Source organism: Procambarus clarkii, chromosome 55 (genome assembly GCF_040958095.1).
Source record: "Procambarus clarkii isolate CNS0578487 chromosome 55, FALCON_Pclarkii_2.0, whole genome shotgun sequence".
NCBI classification, from domain to species: Eukaryota; Metazoa; Arthropoda; class Malacostraca; order Decapoda; family Cambaridae; genus Procambarus; species Procambarus clarkii.
In genome coordinates, this window is record NC_091204.1 from 5682435 (window position 1) to 5706138 (window position 23704).

Here is a 23704-nt window from a genome sequence, read left to right on the forward strand (position 1 = left end):
AGTATTTCTGTCATTGGTGACTTTAATTTTAGTGGAATAAACTGGAATAACAGAACAGGGAATAATGAAGCAGAAGATTTTCTGTAATTTATTGACTGTTGCTTTCTTAAGCAATACATTAAGGAACCAACGCGGGAAAATAATATTTTAGACTTATTGATAACTAACATGGAAACACAAATTAATGAAATCGAAATAATGAGTGAGCTAAGGATGTGATCACAAAGATATTAAGTTTGACATAGAATGGAATTGATTTGTAGGGGAATATTCTGTTAAAGTGCCAGATTTTCGAAAAGCAGAGTTTAACGATCTAAGAAATTGTTTGGGTGAAATAATTCGAAAGTCCTGGGCATTGGGGGTGGGCTGGTCTTGGAGCGAGACGTGAACCCAGTGATGGGTGAGGTAAAAAGGGATTTCAATGTGAATTAAAATTTAGCTTATTTTAAAAATATACTAAGAAAAGCATAGGAACGTAGTTGACCATACAAATTGAATAGATCGAATAATAATGACCCAAAATGGATAACAAAGGATCTGAAGAACCTTATAGGTAGAAAGAGAACTTGATACAAAAGGATTAAGAATGGGAAGTAAGTTTAGAATAAGAATTCGTCCAACTGGTTAGAAATGTTAAAAAAGAGATAAGAAGGGCAAAAAGAAACTATGAAGTTCGCATAGCTCGCTTTGCAAGCAAAGACAAATCTTAAAGTTCTTTTTAAGTTATATCGAACAAAGATTAGGGAAAGGATAGGTCCATTAAAAACTGAGACAGGTCAGATAACTGATAATGACAAAGAGATGTGTATTATTTTTAATAAATATTTTATCTCTGTATTTACTAAAGTAGAACTGAACATTATGCCTTCAGCCGAACCAGTCTATATGGGTGGGGAAGAGGACAGGTTGACTAGTTTAGCAGTTAACAGGGAGGATGTTTTTAAACAAATAGTGAAACTCATGCCAAACAAATTTCCAGGGCCAGCCGAAGTGTTTTCCAGGGGTGCTTAACAAATGCAAAGAGGAGCTTTGCAAGCCATTGTCTACCATATTTAATAAATCATTAAATCACTCTGCCTAAGTCAGGCAAAGTGCCAGAGTCATGGAAGGTTGCTAATGTGGTACCCATTTTTAAGAAAAGAGATAGATCACTAGCGTCAAACTATAGGGCCAATTACCTTTAGATCTATTGCGTGAAAATGAATTGAATAGATAATTGCAAATACCATTCGTCTTCCCCCTTGAAAAACATAATTTGATAAATGATTCACAACATGGTTTTACTGATGGCCGTTTATGTTTAACAAATTTGCTATCATTTTATTCCAGCATAGTTGAGGCAGTTGATAGAAGTAAGGTATGTGATGTTGAGTACCTTGACTTTAGCAAAGCTTTTGACAAAGTGCCACATGAAAGACTGATTAAAAAGTTAGATGCTCAAGGTATTTGTGATACTTTATTAAGTTGGATTAGGGCATGGCTATACCAAAGGATACAAAGAGTAAGTATAAATGGGGTTAAGTCAGAGTGGGAAGGTGTTGTACGTGGAGTGCCTCAAGGCTCTGTCCTGGGACCTCTGCTATTAATAATATATATAAATGATTTAGATTTAGGTTTGAGCAGCAATAATTGCAAATTTGCCGATGATACAAAAATTGGGAGGGAAATAAACATGGAAAAAGTCTCTCTATCACTTCAAGACGATCTAAATAGGTGTTTGAAATGGTCAAAAGATTGACAGATGCAGTTTAATGCTGACAAATGTAAGGTTCTGAGGCTAGGTAATGATGATATATTTACAAGACACGAGCTAGAGGGTGTTGAGATGGCGAAGTGAGATTGCGAAAGGGATCTGAAAGTTATGATTAGTAAGAATTTAAAACCAAAAAATCAATGCACAAATGTTCGTCATACGGCAAATAGGACACTGGGATTTATTAATCGAAGCATTACTAATAAGTCACCTGGTGTTGTTCTTCAGCTATATCTTGCTCTGGTTAGTCCCTATTAAGATTATGTTGTTCAGTTTTGGTCGCCGTACTAAAGAATGGATATAAAATCACTAGAACCCGTCCAGTGTAGGATGACAAAGTTAATCCCGCAAATCAGAAACCTGTCATATGAAGAAAGATTGACAAAGCTTATTTTACATTCGCTATAAAGGCAAAGAGTTACAGGTGACATGATAGAAGTGTACAAGTGGATGAATGGATTTTAAAAAGGGGATAGGCGATAGGCGATTAAAAGTATCAACACAAGACAGAACACGAAACAATGGGTATAAATTGGATAAGTTTAGATTTAGGAAAGAACTGGGTAAATACTGGTTCGGTAACAGAGTTGTTGATTTGTGGAGCCAATTACTACGTAACGTGGTGGAAGTGGAGTCCCTTGATTGTTTCGAGCGTGGGTTGGACATGTATGTGAGTGGGATTGGGTGATTATTAATTAGCTACCTCGCATGGGCCAATAGGCTTTCTGCAGTTACCATTATTCTTATGTTCTTATAACACGCAGAAATCACAATAGCGTGATACATCAAATGAACGAACCCTCATCACGACCCTTGTGGGCCGTGACGAGGGTTCGAACCTTGCATCGGGGAATTGTGTTAAACCCAGGTTTGTGTCTCGGAGAGACTGCAGGATCCGTGTGAGAGCAGTTGCACTCCCGGTTTCAATTCTTTTACCATATCGTGGCACAGTCTATTAAGGCCCGTCTGGGATCGTCTAGGACGTAGGTTCGAACCCTCATCACGGCCCTTGTGGATCTGTTATGTTCTTATGTGGTGGAAGTGAGGTCCCCTGATTGTTTCAAGCCTGAGTTTGACATGTATATGAGTGGGATTGGGTGGTTATAAATAGGAGCTGCCTTGACAAACATGTCCTTATGTTCTTATAGTTTACTGGCTATTGGCATCGGGGTAGCTGGGACATCTAATCATGCACACGATACATATTTTAGTTTAATTTGTATTAGACTTGCATCTCTCGTACTCGGCTTTAATAGTTGCTAATTTATAGGATCAATTTTGATTTATAAAAATTAATAATTTTCGCAATGATAGTTGCATAAAATGAACGTATATTCTTCGATCATTTTCTTGTGAAATTCGATATTCTGAAAAGTTAAGATGATTGAACAGAGTGTAGGCGGTCTGAGCGGTGCGAGGAGAGCCGGGGAGTGTGCAAGTCTGCGTGTAAGGGAGAGGAGCGTGAGGTGGCTGGAGGCTGTGCTGGCCGGGGCTGCAGGTGCTGTACTAGACACCATCCAACCTGTCCTCACACCGCTGCCTGTCCCGGCATCTGTACACACAAGACGGACTGTCGTGTACCTCTCACCTACTACCATTGCTCCGGAGACGATTGTATCTGCTGTCAAAGTAAGTATCCAACAAAACACAAGTTTTATTGCATCCTAATGTTACACACCCAAGAACTTTGTGACTCACTGAAAATACTGTTTAATAATTGAAAATATGCAAATAACTATTTACAGATAAGCCTAAATAAAGAAAAATATCAGGTTATGTACTTACCTAAAACTGCTTGACAATCATAAACTAAGTGACTTGACTAACGAGCAAATATATATACAAAACTACGTTGGCAATATAGTAATAGAAAGAGCATAAGAAATTACTAGGAAAATTGTCTGCCATGATCAGGAAGAGGGAATGTAGAACAAATAGTTTCAGGGAGACAGATTACAGTGACGACTAGTTAGAAAGATTGAATTGTGTTCATGTCAGTGATGATCTTGAAACATTAAAATCCAAAGTTAACGGTACTCGCCAGAGTGATGAGCAAGTGTTATTAAGGAAGTGTTTTTAAAAGTGTGGAAGTTTTATGTAAGAAGCACAGTATGTGTAGGAGTCAACATTACGATGACTGACAAGTGTGATATTAATGTAAAGGTAGGTCAGGGCTGTGGGGTTACAACCTGAGTAGTTATATATACATCGATAGGGTCATGACGGAGACTAAGGGGGCATATCGTTGTAAAATTAAAAGTTGTTCAATTTGCTTATAAATTTATTTATGAAATGGTTATAGAAAGGGCTGCAGCTGGTCCAAGTTTCACCATCACACCCTAAACGGAAAAGGAGAAAAAAAATACACAACGAATTATGCAACGAATTTTCAAATAGTTTCAGGGAACACATGTGTCAACTAAAATCATTTCTATAACACTCAGATATTACATTTAGCACATAATAAAGGATTCTAGTGATCAGATTTATAAAAAAAGTGTTTAGTGCAATAATATAATTATTCAAAGTTACCCTTCTAAAAAATATGCAATATATGATATTTATAAATTATTATAAAATCAACAAATAGACTTTGGACTAAAATGTCTACTACATTCTGTAGAAGCACAAACGCTACATATAAGGTGTAATTTGCATGTAAATTGATTAATAAATGAAAGCTCTGAAACACATCGAAGGTGAAAATTACTTTCCAGAGTAAAATAAAGATCCAAGTTCGGCCACCTGTAGCTGAGCTTGACTTCTACAGATTTCGTTCATAATTGGCACCCTTGCAGGTAGGCATCCATTGAGCAAAGTGTGCAAGTTTCATGCAAATCCCTTGATAACAAACGAAAAAAAAATTGGCCAAAAAAAGAAGAAAAAAAAAAGAAAAAAAAATTTTTAGATATAAATATATTGCACATACATATTACAATTATTACAAGAGTTTGTGCTTCTACAGCACATAGTAGACATTTTAGTTGAAACATGTGTTCCCTGAGATTATTTGAGAATGTTGAACATTCGTTGCATAATACGTTGTGTATTTTTTTTCTCCTTTTCTGTTTAGGGTGTGATGGTGAAACTTGGACCAGTTGCAGCCCTTTCTATAACCATTTCATAAATAAATTTATAAGCAAATTGAACAACTTTTAATTTATAGCGATTTAAAACGATATGCCCCCTAAGGTAGGGATGGTTAAGAGGGTATATACCTGGTATAGAGACCAGTTAAAGTGCAAATGAACACAAGCAATGTTATGTGGTAGAGAAAGATGGAAATTATGCGATACAGGACGATAAACAGAAAAACGCGCAGAGACGGACAGACAGCACCACACAGTCAGAGTGGAGATTGAGACAAACTTAAAGACAGGGAAAGGGAGAGAAGTAAGGAAAAGAGGGAAAACGGGATATATATATATATATATATATATATATATATATATATATATATATATATATATATATATATATATATATATATATATATATATATATATATATATATATATATTAGTATATTTTGGTAGCAGTCTTTCCTGTTGACATATATTATTAAATATGACCGAAAAAGTATGATTAATAATTCTAACACGAATTTTCTCAATCTTTCGTACATTTCTTTTCACTGTTGGAGATAATTCAAAAATCAATTCTCCAAAATTCATTTTTATTTCTAGTCTGACGCGACACTTGAGCGCGTTTCGTAAAACTTATTACATTTTCAAAGACTTTACACATACACAACTGAATAGAACTTACATATCTCCGATTTGTTTATATCTACATTTGAGTGAGGTGGATGGGGTGAGGTGGTATTTAATAGGGTATTAATTTCATCAACACAAGACAGAACACGAAACAATAGGTATTTGAAATGGAAGTGATTGTAGAAAGCCTATTGGTCCATATTTCTTAATTTTTGAATTACCTCCAACAGTGAAAAGAAATGTACGAAAGATTGAGAAAATTCGTGTTAGAATTATTAATCTTACTTTTTCGGTCATATTTAATAATATATATATATATATATATATATATATATATATATATATATATATATATATATATATATATATATATATATATATATATATATATATATATATATATATATATATATATATATATATATATATATATTACAGTCTCCGAGGTGTAGTGGTAAGACACTCGCCTGGCGTTCCGCGAGCGCTATGTCATGGGTTCGTATCCTGGCCGGGGAGGATTTACTGGGCGCAATTCCTTAACTGTAGCTACTGTTTAACGCAACAGTGAAATGTGTACTTGGATGAAAAAACGATTCTTCGCGGCAGGGGATCGTATTCCAGGGACCTGCCCGAAACGCTATGCGTACTAGTGGCTGTACAAGAATGTAACAACTCTTGTATATATCTTAAAAAAAAAAAAAAAATATAAATATATATATATATATATATATATATATATATTATTAAATATGACCGAAAAAGTAAGATTAATAATTCTAACACGAATTTTCTCAATCTTTCGTACATTACGCTTCACTGTTGGAGGTAAATCAAAAATCAATTCTCCAAAATTCATTTTTATTTCTAGTCTGACGCGACACGGGCGCGTTTCGTAAAACTTATTACATTTTCAAAGACTTTAGTTCACAAATACACAACTGAATAGAACTTACGTATCTCCGATTATATATCTACATTTGAGTGAGGTGGAAGGGGTGATGTGGCATTAACACAAGACAGAACAAAATGTGGTATTAATTTCATCAACACAAGACAGAACAAGGGTATTAATAGGGTATTAATTTCATCAACACAAGACAGAACACGAAACAATGGATATTGAATAGAAGTGTTTGTAGAAAGCCTATTGGTCCATATTTCTTGATGCTTCTATATTGGAGCGGAGTCTTGAGGTGGGTAGAATATAGTTGTGCAATAATTGGCTGTTGATTGCTGGTGTTGACTTCTTGATGTGTAGTGCCTCGCAAACGTCAAGCCGCCTGCTATCGCTGTATCAGGCGGCTTGACGTTTGCGAGGCACTACACATCAAGAAGTCAACACCAGCAATCAACAGCCAATTATTGCACAACTATATTCTACCCACCTCAAGACTCCGCTCCAATATAGAAGCATCAAGAAATATGGACCAATAGGCTTTCTACAAACACTTTTATTCAATATCCATTGTTTCGTGTTCTGTCTTGTGTTGATGAAATTAATACCCTATTAATACCCTTGTTCTGTCTTGTGTTGATGAAATTAATACCCTATTAATACCACATTTTTTCAGTCTTGTGTTAATGCCACATCACCCCTTCCACCTCACTCAAATGTAGATATATAATCGGAGATACGTAAGTTCTATTCAGTTGTGTATTTGTGAACTAAAGTCTTTGAAAATGTAATAAGTTTTACGAAATGCGCCCGTGTCGCGTCAGACTAGAAATAAAAATGAATTTTGGAGAATTGATTTTTGATTTACCTCCAACAGTGAAGCGTAATGTACGAAAGATTGAGAAAATTCGTGTTAGAATTATTAATCTTACTTTTTCGGTCATATTTAATAATATATGTCTACAGGAAAGACTGCTACCAAAATATACTAATATATATATATATATATATTGTGACGGTAATGCGTTGGTGTTCGGCTGTTTCAAAAGCTAGGGGTATGGCCTCGTCACATAAAGAAACAAAAAGAGAAAATCTGGAACTTTCGTCTGTGGTAAGGTAATGGGAAGACACACAAAGCACAAGTAAATTTAACAATGAAATTTTAATTACGTTAGAAAAGCAAAACATGAATAAAATTGGACATAAAAATTGTAACAGGTAAATCAATCAAACAAAATAATAAGAATAATCATTGGCAAATGAAAAGTTACTTTAAGACAAGTGAGTAATAGCAAAGTAAATATAGCAAGGGAAATAATGATGCAGGAATATTGGCTTTAAGCTGCCACCTCCCTTAGTACACGTAAACCAAGGCTTAGTCTACCAATGAGACGTGTTAACTGTGTGGAGCACGAGGATATTCTGTCTTCTCTAGGTCGCGGTAGCTCAGACATCAGCTTGTGTGGCGGGTGGAGGAGCAGGTGCGACTGGCACCAGCCAATCAGCGAGAGGCAGGCGATGGACAAGTAGTTTTCCGGTTTGAGTGGCGGAGGCGAGCAGGTGTGCCGATGATGGATTCGTTTTTGCTCTCTGCACAAAACTTGTTGTTGTACTTGTTGGATATATCTTCTATATTAGTTGTTTCTGGGACGTAGTTTGGAGGGAAGAGCAGGCTCAATCTCTCTTGAAAGAGATTATCGTCACAATATATATATATATATATAAATGCGAACAAGCCTGAATGGTCCCCAGGACAATATGCAACTAGAAACTCACACCCCAGAAGTGACTCGAACCCATACTCCCAGGAGCAACGCAACTGGTATGTACAAGACGCCTTAATCCACTTGACCATCACGACCGGACAAAATGAGGTGATAGCCGAAGCTATTTGAACCACCCCACCGCCGGCACTCGGATGGTAATCTTGGGCATAGCATTTTACCAAATCACCTCATTCTTTGGGGCACACGTTAGGAACACAAATGCGAACAAATATATATATATATATATATATATATATATATATATATATATATATATATATATATATATATATATATATATATATATATATATATATATGTCGTACCTAGTAGCCAGAACGCACTTTTCAGCCTACTATGCAAGGCCCGATTTGCCTAATAAGGCAAGTTTTCATGAGTTAATGTTTTTTGGACTACCTAACCTATCCTAACCTAACTTTTTCGGCTACCTAACCTAACCTTTAAAGATAGGTTAGGTTAGGTTAGGTAGGGTTGGTTAGGTTCGGTCATATATCTACGTTAATTTTTACTCCAATAAAAAAAATTGACCTCATACATAATGAAATGGGTAGTTTTATTATTTCATAAGAAAAAAATTAGAGAAAATATATTAATTCAGGAAAACTTGGCTTATTAGGCAAATCGGGCCTTGCCTAGTAGGCCGAGAAGTGCGTTCTGGCTACTAGGTACGACAAATATATATATATATATATATATATATATATATATATATATATATATATATATATATATATATATATATATGTATATATATATATATATATATATATATATATATATATATATATATATATATATATATATATATATATATATATATATATATATATATATATATATATATATATTAGTATATTTTGGTAGCAGTCTTTCCTGTAGACATATATTATTAAATATGACCGAAAAAGTAAGATTAATAATTCTAACACGAATTTTCTCAATCTTTCGTACATTTCTTTTCACTGTTGGAGGTAAATAAAAAATCAATTCTCCAAAATTCATATTTATTTCTAGTCTGACGCGACACGAGCGCGTTTCGTAAAACTTATTACATTTTCAAAGACTTTAGTTCACAAATACACAACTGAATAGAACTTACGCATCTCCGATTTTATATCTACATTTGAGTGAGGTGGAAGGGGTTATGTGGCATTAACACAAGACAGAACAAAATGTGGCATTAATAGGGTATTAATTTCATCAACACAAGACAGAACAAGTGGTGGTATTAATAGGGTATTAATTTCATCAACACAAGACAGAACACGAAACAATGGATATTGAACAGAAGTGTTTGTAGAAAGCCTATTGGTCCATATTTCTTGATGCTTCTATATTGGAGCGGAGTCTTGAGGTGGGTAGAATATAGTTGTGCAATAATTGGCTGTTGATTGCTGGTGTTGACTTCTTGATGTGTAGTGCCTCGCAAACGTCAAGCCGCCTGCTATCGCTGTATCTATCGATGATTTCTGTGTTGTTTACTAGGATTTCTCTGGCGATGGTTTGGTTGTGGGAAGAGATTATATGTTCCTTAATGGAGCCCTGTTGCTTATGCATTGTTAAACGCCTAGAAAGAGATGTTGTTGTCTTGCCTATATACTGTTTTTTTTGGAGCTTACAGTCCCCAAGAGGGCATTTGAAGGCATAGACGACGTTAGTCCCTTTTAAAGCGTTCTGTTTTGTGTCTGGAGAGTTTCTCATGAGTAGGCTGGCCGTTTTTCTGGTTTTATAGTAAATCGTCAGTTGTATCCTCTGATTTTTGTCTGTAGGGATAACGTTTCTATTAACAATATCTTTCAGGACCCTTTCCTCCGTTTTATGAGCTGTGGAAAAGAATGAGCTTTATGAGCTTTCTTTTCCACAGCTCATAAAACGGAGGAAAGGGTCCTGAAAGATATTGTTAATAGAAACGTTATCCCTATAGACAAAAATCAGAGGATACAACTGACGATTTACTATAAAACCAGAAAAACGGCCAGCCTACTCATGAGAAACTCTCCATACACAAAACAGAACGCTTTAAAAGAGACTAACGTCGTCTATGCCTTCAAATGCCCTCTTGGGGACTGTAAGCTCCAAAAAACCCAGTATATAGGCAAGACAACAACATCTCTTTCTAGGCGTTTAACGATGCATAAGCAACAGGGCTCCATTAAGGAACATATAATCTCTTCCCACAACCAAACCATCGCCAGAGAAATCCTAGTAAACAACACAGAAATCATCGATAGATACAGCGATAGCAGGCGCCTTGACGTTTGCGAGGCACTACACATCAAGAAGTCAACACCAGCAATCAACAGCCATTTATTGCACAACTATATTCTACCCACCTCAAGACTCCGCACCAATATAGAAGCATCAAGAAATATGGACCAATAGGCTTTCTACAAACACTTCTATTCAATATCCATTGTTTCGTGTTCTGTCTTGTGTTGATGAAATTAATACCCTATTAATACCACCACTTGTTCTGTCTTGTGTTGATGAAATTAATACCCTATTAATGCCACATCTTGTTCTGTCTTGTGTTAATGCCACATCACCCCTTCCACCTCACTCAATTGTAGATATAAAATCGGAGATGCGTAAGTTCTATTCAGTTGTGTATTTGTGAACTAAAGTCTTTGAAAATGTAATAAGTTTTACGAAACGCGCTCGTGTCGCGTCAGACTAGAAATATAAATTAATTTTGGAGAATTGATTTTTGATTTACCTCCAACAGTGAAAAGAAATGTACGAAAGATTGAGAAAATTCGTGTTAGAATTATTAATCTTACTTTTTCGGTCATATTTAATAATATATATATATATATATATATATATATATATATATATATATATATATATATATATATATATATATATATATATATATATATATATATATATATATATACCTTAGGGAATATCAAGAAAGTGGGTTAGGTAAAGGATTGACCTAATGAATTTTTAATTATTTCATTTTTCCAGGTAATGTTGAACAGTCGACAACACTTCAGACTGGTCAAACAAACCCATCAGGTCAGACAACAAATCCATCTGGTCAGACAACTAATCCATCAGGTCAGACAACAAATCCATTAGGTCAGACAACAAATCCATCTGGTCAGACAACTAATCCATCAGGTCAGACAACAAATCCATCAGGGCAGACAACAAACCCATCAGGTCAGACCACAAGTCCGTCAGGTCAGACAACAAACCCATCAGGTCAGACTACAAATCCATCAGGCCAGACAAACCCATCAGGTCAGACCACAAATCCACCAGGACAGACAACAAACCCATCAGGTCAGACCACAAATCCATCAGGACGGACAACAAACCCATCAGGTCAGACAACAAACCTATCAGGTCAGACAACAAACCCATCAGATCAAACCACAAATCCATCAGGTCAGACAACAAATTCATCAGGTCAGACAACAAACCCATCAGGTCAGACAACAAACCCATCAGGTCAGACAACAAACCCATCAGGTCAGACCACAAATCCATCAGGACAGACAACAAACCCATCAGGTCAGACCACAAATCCATCAGGTCAGACAACAAATCCATCAGGTCAGACCACAAATCCATCAGGACAGACAACAAACCCATCAGGTCAGACAACAAACCTATCAGGTCAGACAACAAACCTATCAGGTCAGACAACAAACCCATCAGGTCAAACCACAAATCCATCAGGTCAGACAACAAACCCATCAGGTCAAACCACAAATCCATCAGGACAGACAACAAACCCATCAGGTCAGACCACAAATCCATCAGGTCAGACAACAAACCCATCAGGTCAAACCACAAATCCATCAGGACAGACAACAAACCCATCAGGTCAGACCACAAATCCATCAGGACAGACAACAAACCCATCAGGTCAGACCACAAATCTTTCAGGTCAGACCACAAACCCATCAGGTCAGACAACAAATCTATCAGGTCAGACAACAAATTCCGGGACAGTGATATCAACCAATCAAATTGGAACAACAACAAGCACCACAACGACCCTATCAACAACCACAGCAACTGGAACAACATCAACCACAGCAACTGGAACAACATCAACCACAATAACTGGAATAACATCAACCTCCACTACGGGTACAACATCGACCACAACAACTGGAACAACATCAACCTTCTCAACGAGCACAACATCAACCACAGCAACTGGAACAACATCAACCACAACAACTGGAACAACATCATCCACAGCAACTGGAACAACATCATCCACAGCAACTGGAACAACATCAACCACAACAACTGGAACAACATCAACCACAACAACTGGAACAACATCAACCTCTACAACGAGCATAACTTCAATCATAATAATTGGAACAACACCAACTACCACTTCAACAACCTTAACATCAACCACCACCTTCACAACAACAATATCAACTACTGCCTCCACAACTACAACATCAACTACCACTTCAACAACCACAACATCGTCTACCACCACTACAACATCAACTACCACTTCAATAACCACAACATCAACTACTACCTCCACAACCACATCATCAACTACCACCTCCACAACTACTACATCAACCACAACATCAACTACAACCTCTACATCAACAACATCAACTACCACCTCTACAACCACAACATCATCTACTACCTCCACAACCACAGCATCAACTACCACTTCCACATCCACAACCACTACATCAACTACCACTTCTACAACTACTACATCAACTACAACCTCCACAACAACAACATCAACCACCACCTCCATAACCACAACTTCATCTACCACAACATCAACTACCACCTCCACAACTACTACATCAACAACCACAACATCAACCACCTCCTCTACAACAACAACATCAACCACCACCTCAACCACAACATCAACTACCACTTCAACAACCACAACATCAACTACCACTTCAACAACCACAACATCAACTACCACTTCAACAACCACAACATCAACTACCACCTCTACAACTACATCAACTACCACATCCACAACTACATCAACAACGACATCAACTACCACATCTACAACTACTACATAAACAACGACATCAACTACAACCTCTACAACTACAACTACTACATCTGCAATTTATTAAACAACATCAACTACCACAACAACCACAACAACTACCACCTCCACAACAACAACAACAACATCAACTACTACCTACACAACCACAACATCAACTACGACAACAAAAACAACTACTACAAAAACAAAATCAACAATCGCGACAACAACAACAACATCAACTACCACCTCCTCAAGTACTTCAACAACAACATTAACCATCACCTCCTCAACCACAACATAAACTACCACGACAACAACACCAACATCAACTACCACGACAACAACAACCACAACAACAACAACAAAATAAACTACCACGACGACAACAACAACAACAACTACTATGACAACAATAACAACAACAATTACCACGACAACAACAACCACTACCACGACAACAACAAAATTAAATACCACGACGACAACATATATTAACCACCACAACAACAAAAACTACTACTACTATTACTACCACTACAATTGCTTAAACTACCATATCAACAACAACAACTATCAACTACCACACAATAAACGACTAGAGGAACTGAAGCTTAAATTATATATCCATATTGTGCAAAGAAAATGAATCATGCACATCCGTTTGGGATGCCGCTGGATGCCACTGCCTTCCTATAGTCTGAGGAGCCAGACTTTCAAGACTTGTATATGGTTAACTACAGCTGGAGGCCGAGGAGACAGACTTTCAAGACTTGTATATGGTTAACCACAGATGGAGATCGAGGAACCAGACTTTCATGACTTGTATAAGGCTAAGCACAGCTGAAGGCCCGGGAGCAAGACTTTCAAGACTTGTATATGGTTTGTATATGGGAGCTGGTCGGCCGAGCGGACAAAACGCGGAACTTGTGATCCTGTGGTTCTGGGTTCGATCCCAGGCGCCGGCGAGAAACAATGGGCAGTTTCTTTCACCATATGCCCCTGTCACCTAGCAGTAAAATAGGTACCTGGGTGTTAGTTAGCTGTCACGGGCTGCTCCCTGGGGGTGGAGGCCTGGTCGAGGACCAGGCCGCGGGGACACTAAAAAGCCCCGAAATCATCTCAAGATAACCTCAAAATGGTTAGTTGCAGTTGGAGGCCGGGGCGTCAGACTTTCAAGACTTGTATATAGCTAAGCACAGTTGGAGGCTGGGGAGCCAGATCTTCCAGACATGTAATGGATTAGCCACAGCTTGCAGCTGATTAGCCACAGCTTGCAGACTTACGTGAGGTTAACCACAGCTGGTGGTTCATGAGCCAGAGCTTGCATACTCATGTAAGGTTAACCACAGATAGTGGTTGATGTGTCACAGCTTGCAGAATTTTGTAAGGTTAACCACAGCTGTAGTCCGGGGAGCCAGAGCTTGCAGACTTATGTAAGGTTGCCACAGCTGGTGGTTCATGAGCCAGAGCTTGCAGACTTATGTAAGGTTAACCACAGCTAGTGGTTCATGAGCCAGAGGTGGCAGACTTACGTAAAGTTAACCACAGCTGGTGGTTCATGAGCCAGAGCTTGCAGAGTTATGTAAGGTTAACCACAGCTAGTGGTTCATGAGCCAGAGGTGGCAGACTTACGTAAAGTTAACCACAGCTGGTGGTTCATGAGCCAGAGCTGGCAGACTTACGTAAGGTTAACCAAAGCTGGAGTCCGGGGAGCCAGAGTTTGCAATCATATATAGGGTTAGTCAAAGCTGTAGTCCGGGGAGCCAGAGTTTGCAGACATATATGAGGTTAGTCAAAGCATATATGCGACAGGCCACAGCTGGAGATCTATGAGCAAGAACTTCCAAACATATATGAGGTCTTAGCCTCACTTGCATGCTTTCCTCAGCATCCATGAGTCTGTTATCCAAGCAACCCTCATCTTTAATCATATATTTTAAAATTGCCTCATTCAGTTTGTTTTTAATCATATTATCTGACGATTCATAGAATCCCCTTTGCTTTCTTTAGATTCTCAAACTCACTAGAGTCTCTTTCATTAAATAATAATTTACCTGTTCCTTCTTTAGTAAGGGGAACTTTCACTATGTTCCTGAGCACTAATCACTTCCAAACCTTGCGCACACACAAAAAGAAAGCACCTAACTTAGCACATATTTAGACATTTGCTCATATGAAGCCCCTTACCTAGCTTGGGTTCAATGATCAATGTCCTCGCGACTCGGTCTCTGGACAGGCCTTCTGGCTTTGGTCTGGTAAACCAGGTAATTGAAAGGAATCTCTCAGTTTGATATGTAAATGATCAATGACCAATTCCTCACCCGGTTGATCAGGAATACATTTGAGGCTTTACCAAGTTTCCCTTCGAACACCGAGATGCTCGGGTAGTTATGCCCTACGTGTAAGGGAGGGTGAGGAAAATTATTGTGCTTTAAATGTTTAAAAATTTTTATTTCATCATTCCTAATGCTTGAATGTTTTTCAGCGAAGCTATTGCACATTATGATCTACCCCCTACTCTCGCAGGGAGATATTTCTGTGACAGTCTCTGAGATTTTCCAAATGTAAACTACTATTCATCTCTCTCGAGTAGATAGAGATGTATCATTCGAGTATGCATCGCACCAAAGAGAGTAGATTGAGACATTTAATGCGATCCGATTAATTTAAATGTTTTATTGAATGTATTTATGGAGTGAGAGTCCTCTGCACATACTACTGTTTAGCAATGGGTGTGTTATGACACTTGTCATTAATAAGTCTAAAACCTATCACTATTACCCCCATGACTCTTTTTAGTCTGTAACATAATTATAGCTCAAAACATATTTATTTTCAATTCTCATTTACACTCACTTTTGATTTCCAGCCCTCGCCTTGCTCCTGATCTCCAACCACCCACTTGTCTCCTTGCCCCTAGCCCCAGAAAGAACCTGATTTCCAGCCCCTAGCTGGCTCTTGATTCCCCAACTCCCAGCTGGCACCTGTTGCCCAGCCCCCACCTGGCTCCTGATACCTCAACCACAGCTGGCTCGTGATCACCTGCATCCAAACGGTTCCTGATCTCCAGCCCCCACCTGGCTCTTGATCTCCAGCTCCCACCTGGCTCCTGATCCCGCAGCCCCTCTTGGCTCCTGATCTCCATCCCCAATCTAGCTCCTGATACCCAATCCCCAGCTGGCACTTATTCCCCAGTCCCAAGTTGGCAACTGATCCACAGCCCACAGCCCACCGATGTTTCCCCATCGGTGATCCCCCAAGAAGGATCTGGGATCTAGGGGCACCTGATCCCCAACCTCCAGCTGGCACCTCATCCCCAATCCGCAGTAGGCACCTGATCCCCAGCCCCCCAGCTGGCACCTGATTCTCAGCCCCCAGCTGGCACCTGATCCCCAGCCCCCAGCTGACACCTGATCCCCAGCTCCCAGCTGGCAGCTGATCCCCAGCCCCCCACCTGGCACCTGATCCTCATCCCCCTGCTGGCACCTGATCCCCAGCTGGCACCTGATCTCCAGCTCACAGCTGGAACCTGATCACCTGCCCCCCAGCTGGCACCTGATCCCCAGACCCCAGCTGGCACCTGATCCCCAGCTCACAGCTGGAACCTGATCACCTGCCCCCCAGCTGGCACCTGATCCCCAGCCCCCAGCTGGCACCTGATCCCCAGCTCACAGCTGGAACCTGTTTACCTGCCCCCCAGCTGGCACCTGATCCCCAGCCCCCAGCTGGCACCTGATCCCCAGCTCACAGCTGGAACCTGATCACCTGCCCCCCAGCTGGCACCTGATCCCCAGACCCCAGCTGGCACCTGATCCCATGCCTCCACTTCATTACTTGCCAACAACTTAGTCCAGATTCATGAAGCAGTAACGAGTGCTAAAGGCAACTTTTCCTTCTTATCGGGTTCTCGGTTGATAAGTTGTGATTCAACAAACTGTTTACTAATACCGATCTTTCTAGTAACACGCCTTCAAGCCAAGACATTTCTGTAGTACTTGTAAGAGTCCAGTTCAGAGACCAGGCCGCAGGGAGGTTGATCCCCGAAATCGATGCAAATCATACATAAGCTATGTTTTTGACTACATAACCAAGAACTGGAAATATGTCTGCCGGCGTGTCCATCATGTTAAATATTAATGATTTTTTACCAATAACTCGTAATAGATATGTCTATTATGAAAAAAATCATTAAATAATTGTAGCAAGAAAGTACGTTAGTAGTTATTAAATAAGCATTGCTGAGCACTGCATGTCATAGAAGCTTATTATTGCTAACTCCGTCGGAAACTAGACATCATTCTTCTGTCTAACGTTAATTACTATTCCTCGGTGTGTCTGTCTAACGCAAATTACTAATCCCCGGTGTGTCTCACATTTAAATTATTTAAGTACTTATAAAATATGTAAATAAATAATATCACAGCATCATATTACGAGAAAAAGTATTAAGTAAATGGAATCTGCAAAACATATTAGTAGTGACCTCCGTTGAAAGCTAGGTGAACCAGATCCCAAATAGCTGGGAAAGAACACCTTGGGAAATCCTACCTGGGGGAGTCTTATAGCCAAGTGCAACCTTCGTGCAACAGCCCAATAAAAAGGTATACATGATGCTTAATGAATCTAATTCTGAAGTGGTAGAATTTTCATGTTTTCTTTATCAGTTTTTCTTGTGTTTATTACTTAGGTTTTCGTAAATTTATTTAAGTTTTCGCTTTATATTGTTTTATTTATTTTTAATTTTCTGTTTAATAAAGAGCATTCACGTAATTGACTTTAATTCTGTCCAATTCTTGCATAAATTTATGAAATGCATTTCTTATCCTGCAGATAAACATAATATTTATGTTAAAAAATTAAATGTTATTTATAACACCGGTTCTGGCGATGAGAGTGCGTTTGTAGTTCATTATTTATGAAAAGCATGTAAAAAGATCTCGATAATTTTGTTCTTTATGCGATGTAAAATGTTCATAGAAGTTCTATACGTGCATTTTACATCGAACAAAAGATAATTTATTCTATTACTACTACCTTCAAATGTCTCCCAAATATATCATTGCAAATAATTAGGAGGGAGAGATCTATCATTTCTGCTGCAGGCTACTTTTAGGAAAACACCAATAATCAGGGATCTACTCTCTGCCAACGGCCTTCGTCAGGTTAACTGTTACAGTCAGTGGTGATAAACTTCTGTGACGGTAAAATGACTAGGAGCAGTGGCATAGGGCAATTGGAGTGCAATGCACATATAACAAAAAGTAAAAACAAATTAAAATAAAACTGCTATGTTAACTTCTTCAAGGTGTGGTAACTGCAGGATAAAGTACAAGCATGGAAAAATTTAAATACTTTACTTATGAAAAAAAATAACTTTGACAAAATTACAAATAATAAATATTCTTTCCAAGACGTGGCTATATTACAGAGTGCAAAATAATAAAAACAATCAAACAGACACGTTAACGTTTCGTTAGACAACTAGACCAAGATGTCTTACAAGAGGGTGTGTCGAATGGTACTCTGAATGAGACTGTAAGAGTCAGCCAACTGTGCACATCTAGTAAGGTTGGGTTCTTCCTTGTCTGCAAGATAAAGACGTACAAGAGTAGGTACACGACGTAGGAATTCCTCAACAAAGATGAGGTTGATGAGCTCTGTAAATTAGGAGACTTGTGCTGCTTCCAGCCACTTTATGAAATACCTTCTCTTATTACTAGCGCTCTAGATAAGTATTAGAACTGGTTTTAAGGTAGTCCCTAAACTTACGTCTATAGTTCTCTATGGAAAGGAGGTAGGCATTAAGCACTGCCTGTTTCTACACTTGGTAGTCGGTTTCCGAAGGCATAGTACTGAGGATTAAGGCGGCTTTACCTGTCAAATGAGATTTTATAAGTACAGACCACAGATTTTCAGGCCAGCTGAGCTGGATTAGCTAGACCCTCAAATGAGGTAAAGAATGCATCTACCTGTCTCGACAAAAGACGGCATCAACTAAATTGCACGAGAAAGATTAAAACGTACCGGGAGTTTAGCTTCTGTTTCCTTGCGCTGATAGATGTGGGTGGTTTCCAGGTCAAGCTCTTTTCTGTGGTGTTCTAGAGCAATAGCGGATTCCCATTTTTTCTCTCGAAGAGCTTCCTTCTGCAGTTCTTTTTCATGTTCTCATTGGATTGGAAGTTCACGTTCTCTTACTTGGAGAGCATCCTGTTCACGTTTACGTTGGAGTTCCATTTCACGTTCTCTTACCTGAAGAGTTTCCTTTTGAAGAGCAGCTTCTTTTTCAGCGAGCATGAGGTGAAGTTCAGATTCTCGTTCCTTCCTTTGAAGGTGTTATAAATATAAATGTGTGGTGGGCTTGCTATGGGGAACTGGTACTATTAAGGGGTAAGGGTAGTTAGAAGACAGAGTATCAAATATGGGAGAGCTAAAAGGCCCGGCCCCCAAAATAAACTATCCACAGTAGTAATAACTTGCTACTAGACCATATATGTTAGTCTAAGGGTTGATCAATGCACTCCCACACAGGAAGAAGGGATACTCTGTAATGCATGTACTTATTTATTAACCCCTTAACAACCCCCCATATACACTCACACCAATAACAATAATAATAATAACTTTGCCACACTATCTTACGTTAAAAGCCTTGGTCCACATAGGCAGGATACAAGGTTTACACTCATAACAAGCTAGGGTAAAGTACTACTGGATAAGCACTGAAGCTGGATGCAGCTTAGGGTAGTGAGACCATGTGGTACCCTAATACAAAACACAACACTTAGGGTTACCCAAAACACTGGCAACTACTACCCCCAGGTCTCACCAATCGTTACTACCAGAGTAGGTACACTTAGAAATCATACAATACTTAACTTAATGGTACAGGAACTTAAGGTAAGGGAAATAAGTAAGAGGAGAAGGGAGGAGAGTAGGGATGCAGCCACAGAGTAGGTCTCGTGCCCACGAACGCCAGCCAGAGAAGAACACTCCTAGTGACCAGCTAGGCCTCCCACATGTCGTGGTGCCGGAAGGAGCCTAATTGATCGTGCAGCTAAGCACATTAAAGATCTTCCCCTATGCAACGTATTGTTACTTTACAAATTATTAGAAAGTATTAGTAAGCAAAGTTGGTGCCTATGTTATTATTTAATAATCAACCCCCCAGCTCAGTCTTTAAATGCTCTTTGAAAAACAAGAATAGTCTTACGTCTGGCAGGGAAGATACAAACAATTGCCGCTCGTGATGCACTCAACTGTACTACCAGAAAGTTTAATAGCTCAATTTTGACCTCTGGTTTCCACTGGAGAACCCAGGGTCGTAACACTCCTCCGCCCTTCAGAGAAAAAAAAAATGTGACTACTAGAATAGTAGTCATATTTTTTTGTAAGAGTATACAGAGAATAAAAAGAAAAAACATATGACAAAAAGAAAAAATCAATCAAAAACAACAATTTCTCTGCAAGAAACATACAAAGGAGTTCTCTGAAAGAAAAAAAAACACAAAAAAAAACAAAAAACAGGGAAGTAAATAAATTGGACACGGAATATTTAATGTCACAGAACCTAAAAAAAAAATTAACTAAAGCATGACAGTTGGTAAATGGCTTTCTGTGGCTCAGATGAATGTTATTCAGGCAACCGGGACAGAGCGTCGGGTATCACGTTGAGTCTGCCCGGTAGGTGGGTAATGGAAAGATTAAAGTCCTGTAGGTACAACGCCCACCTGAGGATGCATTTATTCTTACCCTTCATCTGAGTCAGGAAGACTAGTGGGTTATGGTCCGTGTACACTTCCACTATATTACCTGTGAGGTAAACTTCGAACTTTTTACATGTTAACACTAGCGCCAACGCCTCTTTTTCTACCACTGAATAATTGCGTTGCGCCTTGTCGAATTTCACAGAGTAATAATATACTGGGTGTTCCACCTGATCATCCCCAGTTTGCAACAACACTGCACCAGCACCCGAGTCAGACGCGTCAACATGAATTTTAAACGGTCGGTCGAACCTTGGACTAGCAAGCACTGGGGCGGAAGCTAAGATCAATTTCAAATTTTTAAATGCCTCTGCACAGTCTGATGACCACTTAAATTTAACGGCTTTCCGCAACAAGTCTGCGAGAAGAGTGGCAACACTGGAAAAGTTCTGACAAAAACATCGATAGTACGCACACATACCGATAAATCTTTGAACTTCCTTTTTAGACTTTAGTACTGGATACTCCAGAATGGCACTGATTTTATCTTGCCGAGGTAACACTTTTCCTTGGCCCACTTCATAACCGAGGTACGTCACTGTGCCTTGGCCAAAATGACACTTTTTAGCATTTAAGGTAAGATTTGCCCTTTTCAAGATTGCAAACAACTGGCATAACCTAGCTATGTGGTCAGCCCAATTACTGTCAAAGAGCACGATATCATCTAAATACGCCCGACAATTTGGCACCTTAGCGAGTAGAGAGTTCATGAGTCTCTGGAACGTGGCAGGGGCATTACGCAAGCCGAATGGTAACACTTGATACTCAAAAACACCCTCGGGTGTCACGAACGCAGTTAGTTGTTTAGCACGTTCAGTGAGTGGGATTTGATAATACCCCCTCGAGAGGTCGAATTTCGAAACGTACTTGGCATTTCCCAACTCGTCGATGCAGTCCTCGAGGAGGGGCAGCGGATAGGCATCCACAATGGTCACCTTGTTGAGCTGCCGATAGTCGGTGCATAATCGCCAGGAGCCGTCTGGTTTGGGGACCAAAAGGCAGGGCGAGCACCAAGAGCCCTGGCTCGGCCGGATGAGGCCGTGCTGGAGCAAGAAGTCGACCTCCTTCTGTACGATGGCCTTCTTTTCTGGACTCATCCGATGGGGTTGAAGGCGAATGGGAGTGTAGTCCGTCAACTCGACATCATGGCAAATGGCATCAGTCTGGGTCGGGACCTCCCCGAACAGACTGGAGAATTCATCAACCAGCGACTGCACCTCTTCACGTTGGGCCATCTGCAAATGGGACAGTCCCTCCTCCACAGCATTCACAGAACTAGAATTATTGAAAATGAGATTAGTTGGGTCCCCAGAACAATCATCCCCTCTCTCACTGGAAATGGAAACATTGGTTAGTGCAATGGGCCTGGGGCCCTGGAACTTCTTCAGTCGATTTACATGTATGAGCATTACCTGGTTACGTTTGTCAGAGTGCCTCACTTTGTACGTGAGGTCCCCAGTCTTTTCTGTCACAATGTAGGGGCCTTCGTACTTGTGGGACATAGTGTTCCCTAGTCGAGGCTTTAATACCAGGACAGGGTCGCCAGGCTGAAATACCCGTAACTTAGATTTAGCATCGTTACGTTTTTTCATCTTTTCTTGGGCCTTGCCAAGATACTTTAATGCAGCCGCCTTGCAGTCCTTGAGTCTCTGGTGGTGTTGCGCAAAGAAAGCTGAACCTTCGGTTAACGTTACGTTCCCTAACAGATTCTCCTGTAACATTTGCAAGGGTCCACGAACTTTATGGCCAAAGACTAACTCAAAAGGAGAACAACCCAGTGAACTTTGTAATCCCTCTCTAGCCGCAAACAAAACATACGGTAAATTCTGATCCCAGAAGGTGTGGGAACTCTCGCACGATGTCTTCAACATCTGCTTCAGAGTTAGATGGAAACGTTCAATTACCCCCTGACTCTGTGGATGGTATGGGCTGGAAACCTTATGAGTTATTCCATGTTCCTTACAAAATTGCTCAAAAATATCAGACTTAAAATTAGTACCATTGTCAGTTTGCACGACCCGAGGCAGTCCAAAAGTGGAAAAAATTTGCAACATACGAGCAACAACAGTTTTTGCTCGGATGTTCCTTACAGCAAAAGCCTCTGGGTAACGAGTAGTGATACACATCATCGTGATTAGGTAAATATTACCAGACTTAGTTCTAGGTAATGGTCCAACACAGTCCATTACCACATGAGAAAATGGTTCCTCTGGCACGACAATAGGCCTTAGAGGAGCTTTAGGTGGAGTCTGGTTTGGTTTCCCAACCAGTTGACAAACAATACACGCATTACAAAATTTTGCCACATCGCTTTTCAGCTTGGGCCAGAAAAAATACTTTAAAATTTTGTGATACGTAATATTAATACCTTGATGTCCCCCCATAGGATCATCATGAGCAGCCTCCAAAACTCTTTCTCTATAGCAGGTCGGCAACATAACCTGGTGGACTACCTCCCACTCATTTGACAAGGGAGCACTCTGTGGTCTCCATTTTCTCATCAAAATCCGATCATTGTAGTAGTACCCAGTTGCTGCGTCTACAATTTCCTCCATAGAGACGGCTGTCTCATGACAATCTGCAAGAGTGGGGTCAGCTTTCTGTAACTCACTCAAGGAGGCATCTAGGCCTTGGTCAGATGCCATTGGCCGAGGCTCAACAGTGTTCTCCTCCACCTCCCCACTACTCTCGGTAGATGGCGGTGGCATGCTCTCCACAATGTCCTCGGCCACGTCATCGAGTCGGGCCATGAATGTGTCCG

At 39.7% G+C, this 23704-nt stretch overlaps 1 protein-coding gene across 1 annotated transcript in view; it reads left to right on the forward strand.

Moving 5' to 3' along the window:
• The window catches only part of LOC138352868 (uncharacterized protein DDB_G0287625-like), a 46568-nt gene extending 30024 nt beyond the window's left edge, over positions 1-16544 (forward strand). The window contains exons 7-10 of the mRNA XM_069305420.1: positions 1330-1442; positions 11125-11343; positions 12060-12619; positions 16401-16544. Coding sequence (XP_069161521.1) covers positions 1330-1442; positions 11125-11343; positions 12060-12619; positions 16401-16544 — 1036 coding nt within the window. The remainder of the gene's footprint in view (positions 1-1329; positions 1443-11124; positions 11344-12059; positions 12620-16400) is intronic.
• The last annotated feature ends 7160 nt before the right edge of the window (positions 16545-23704 follow it).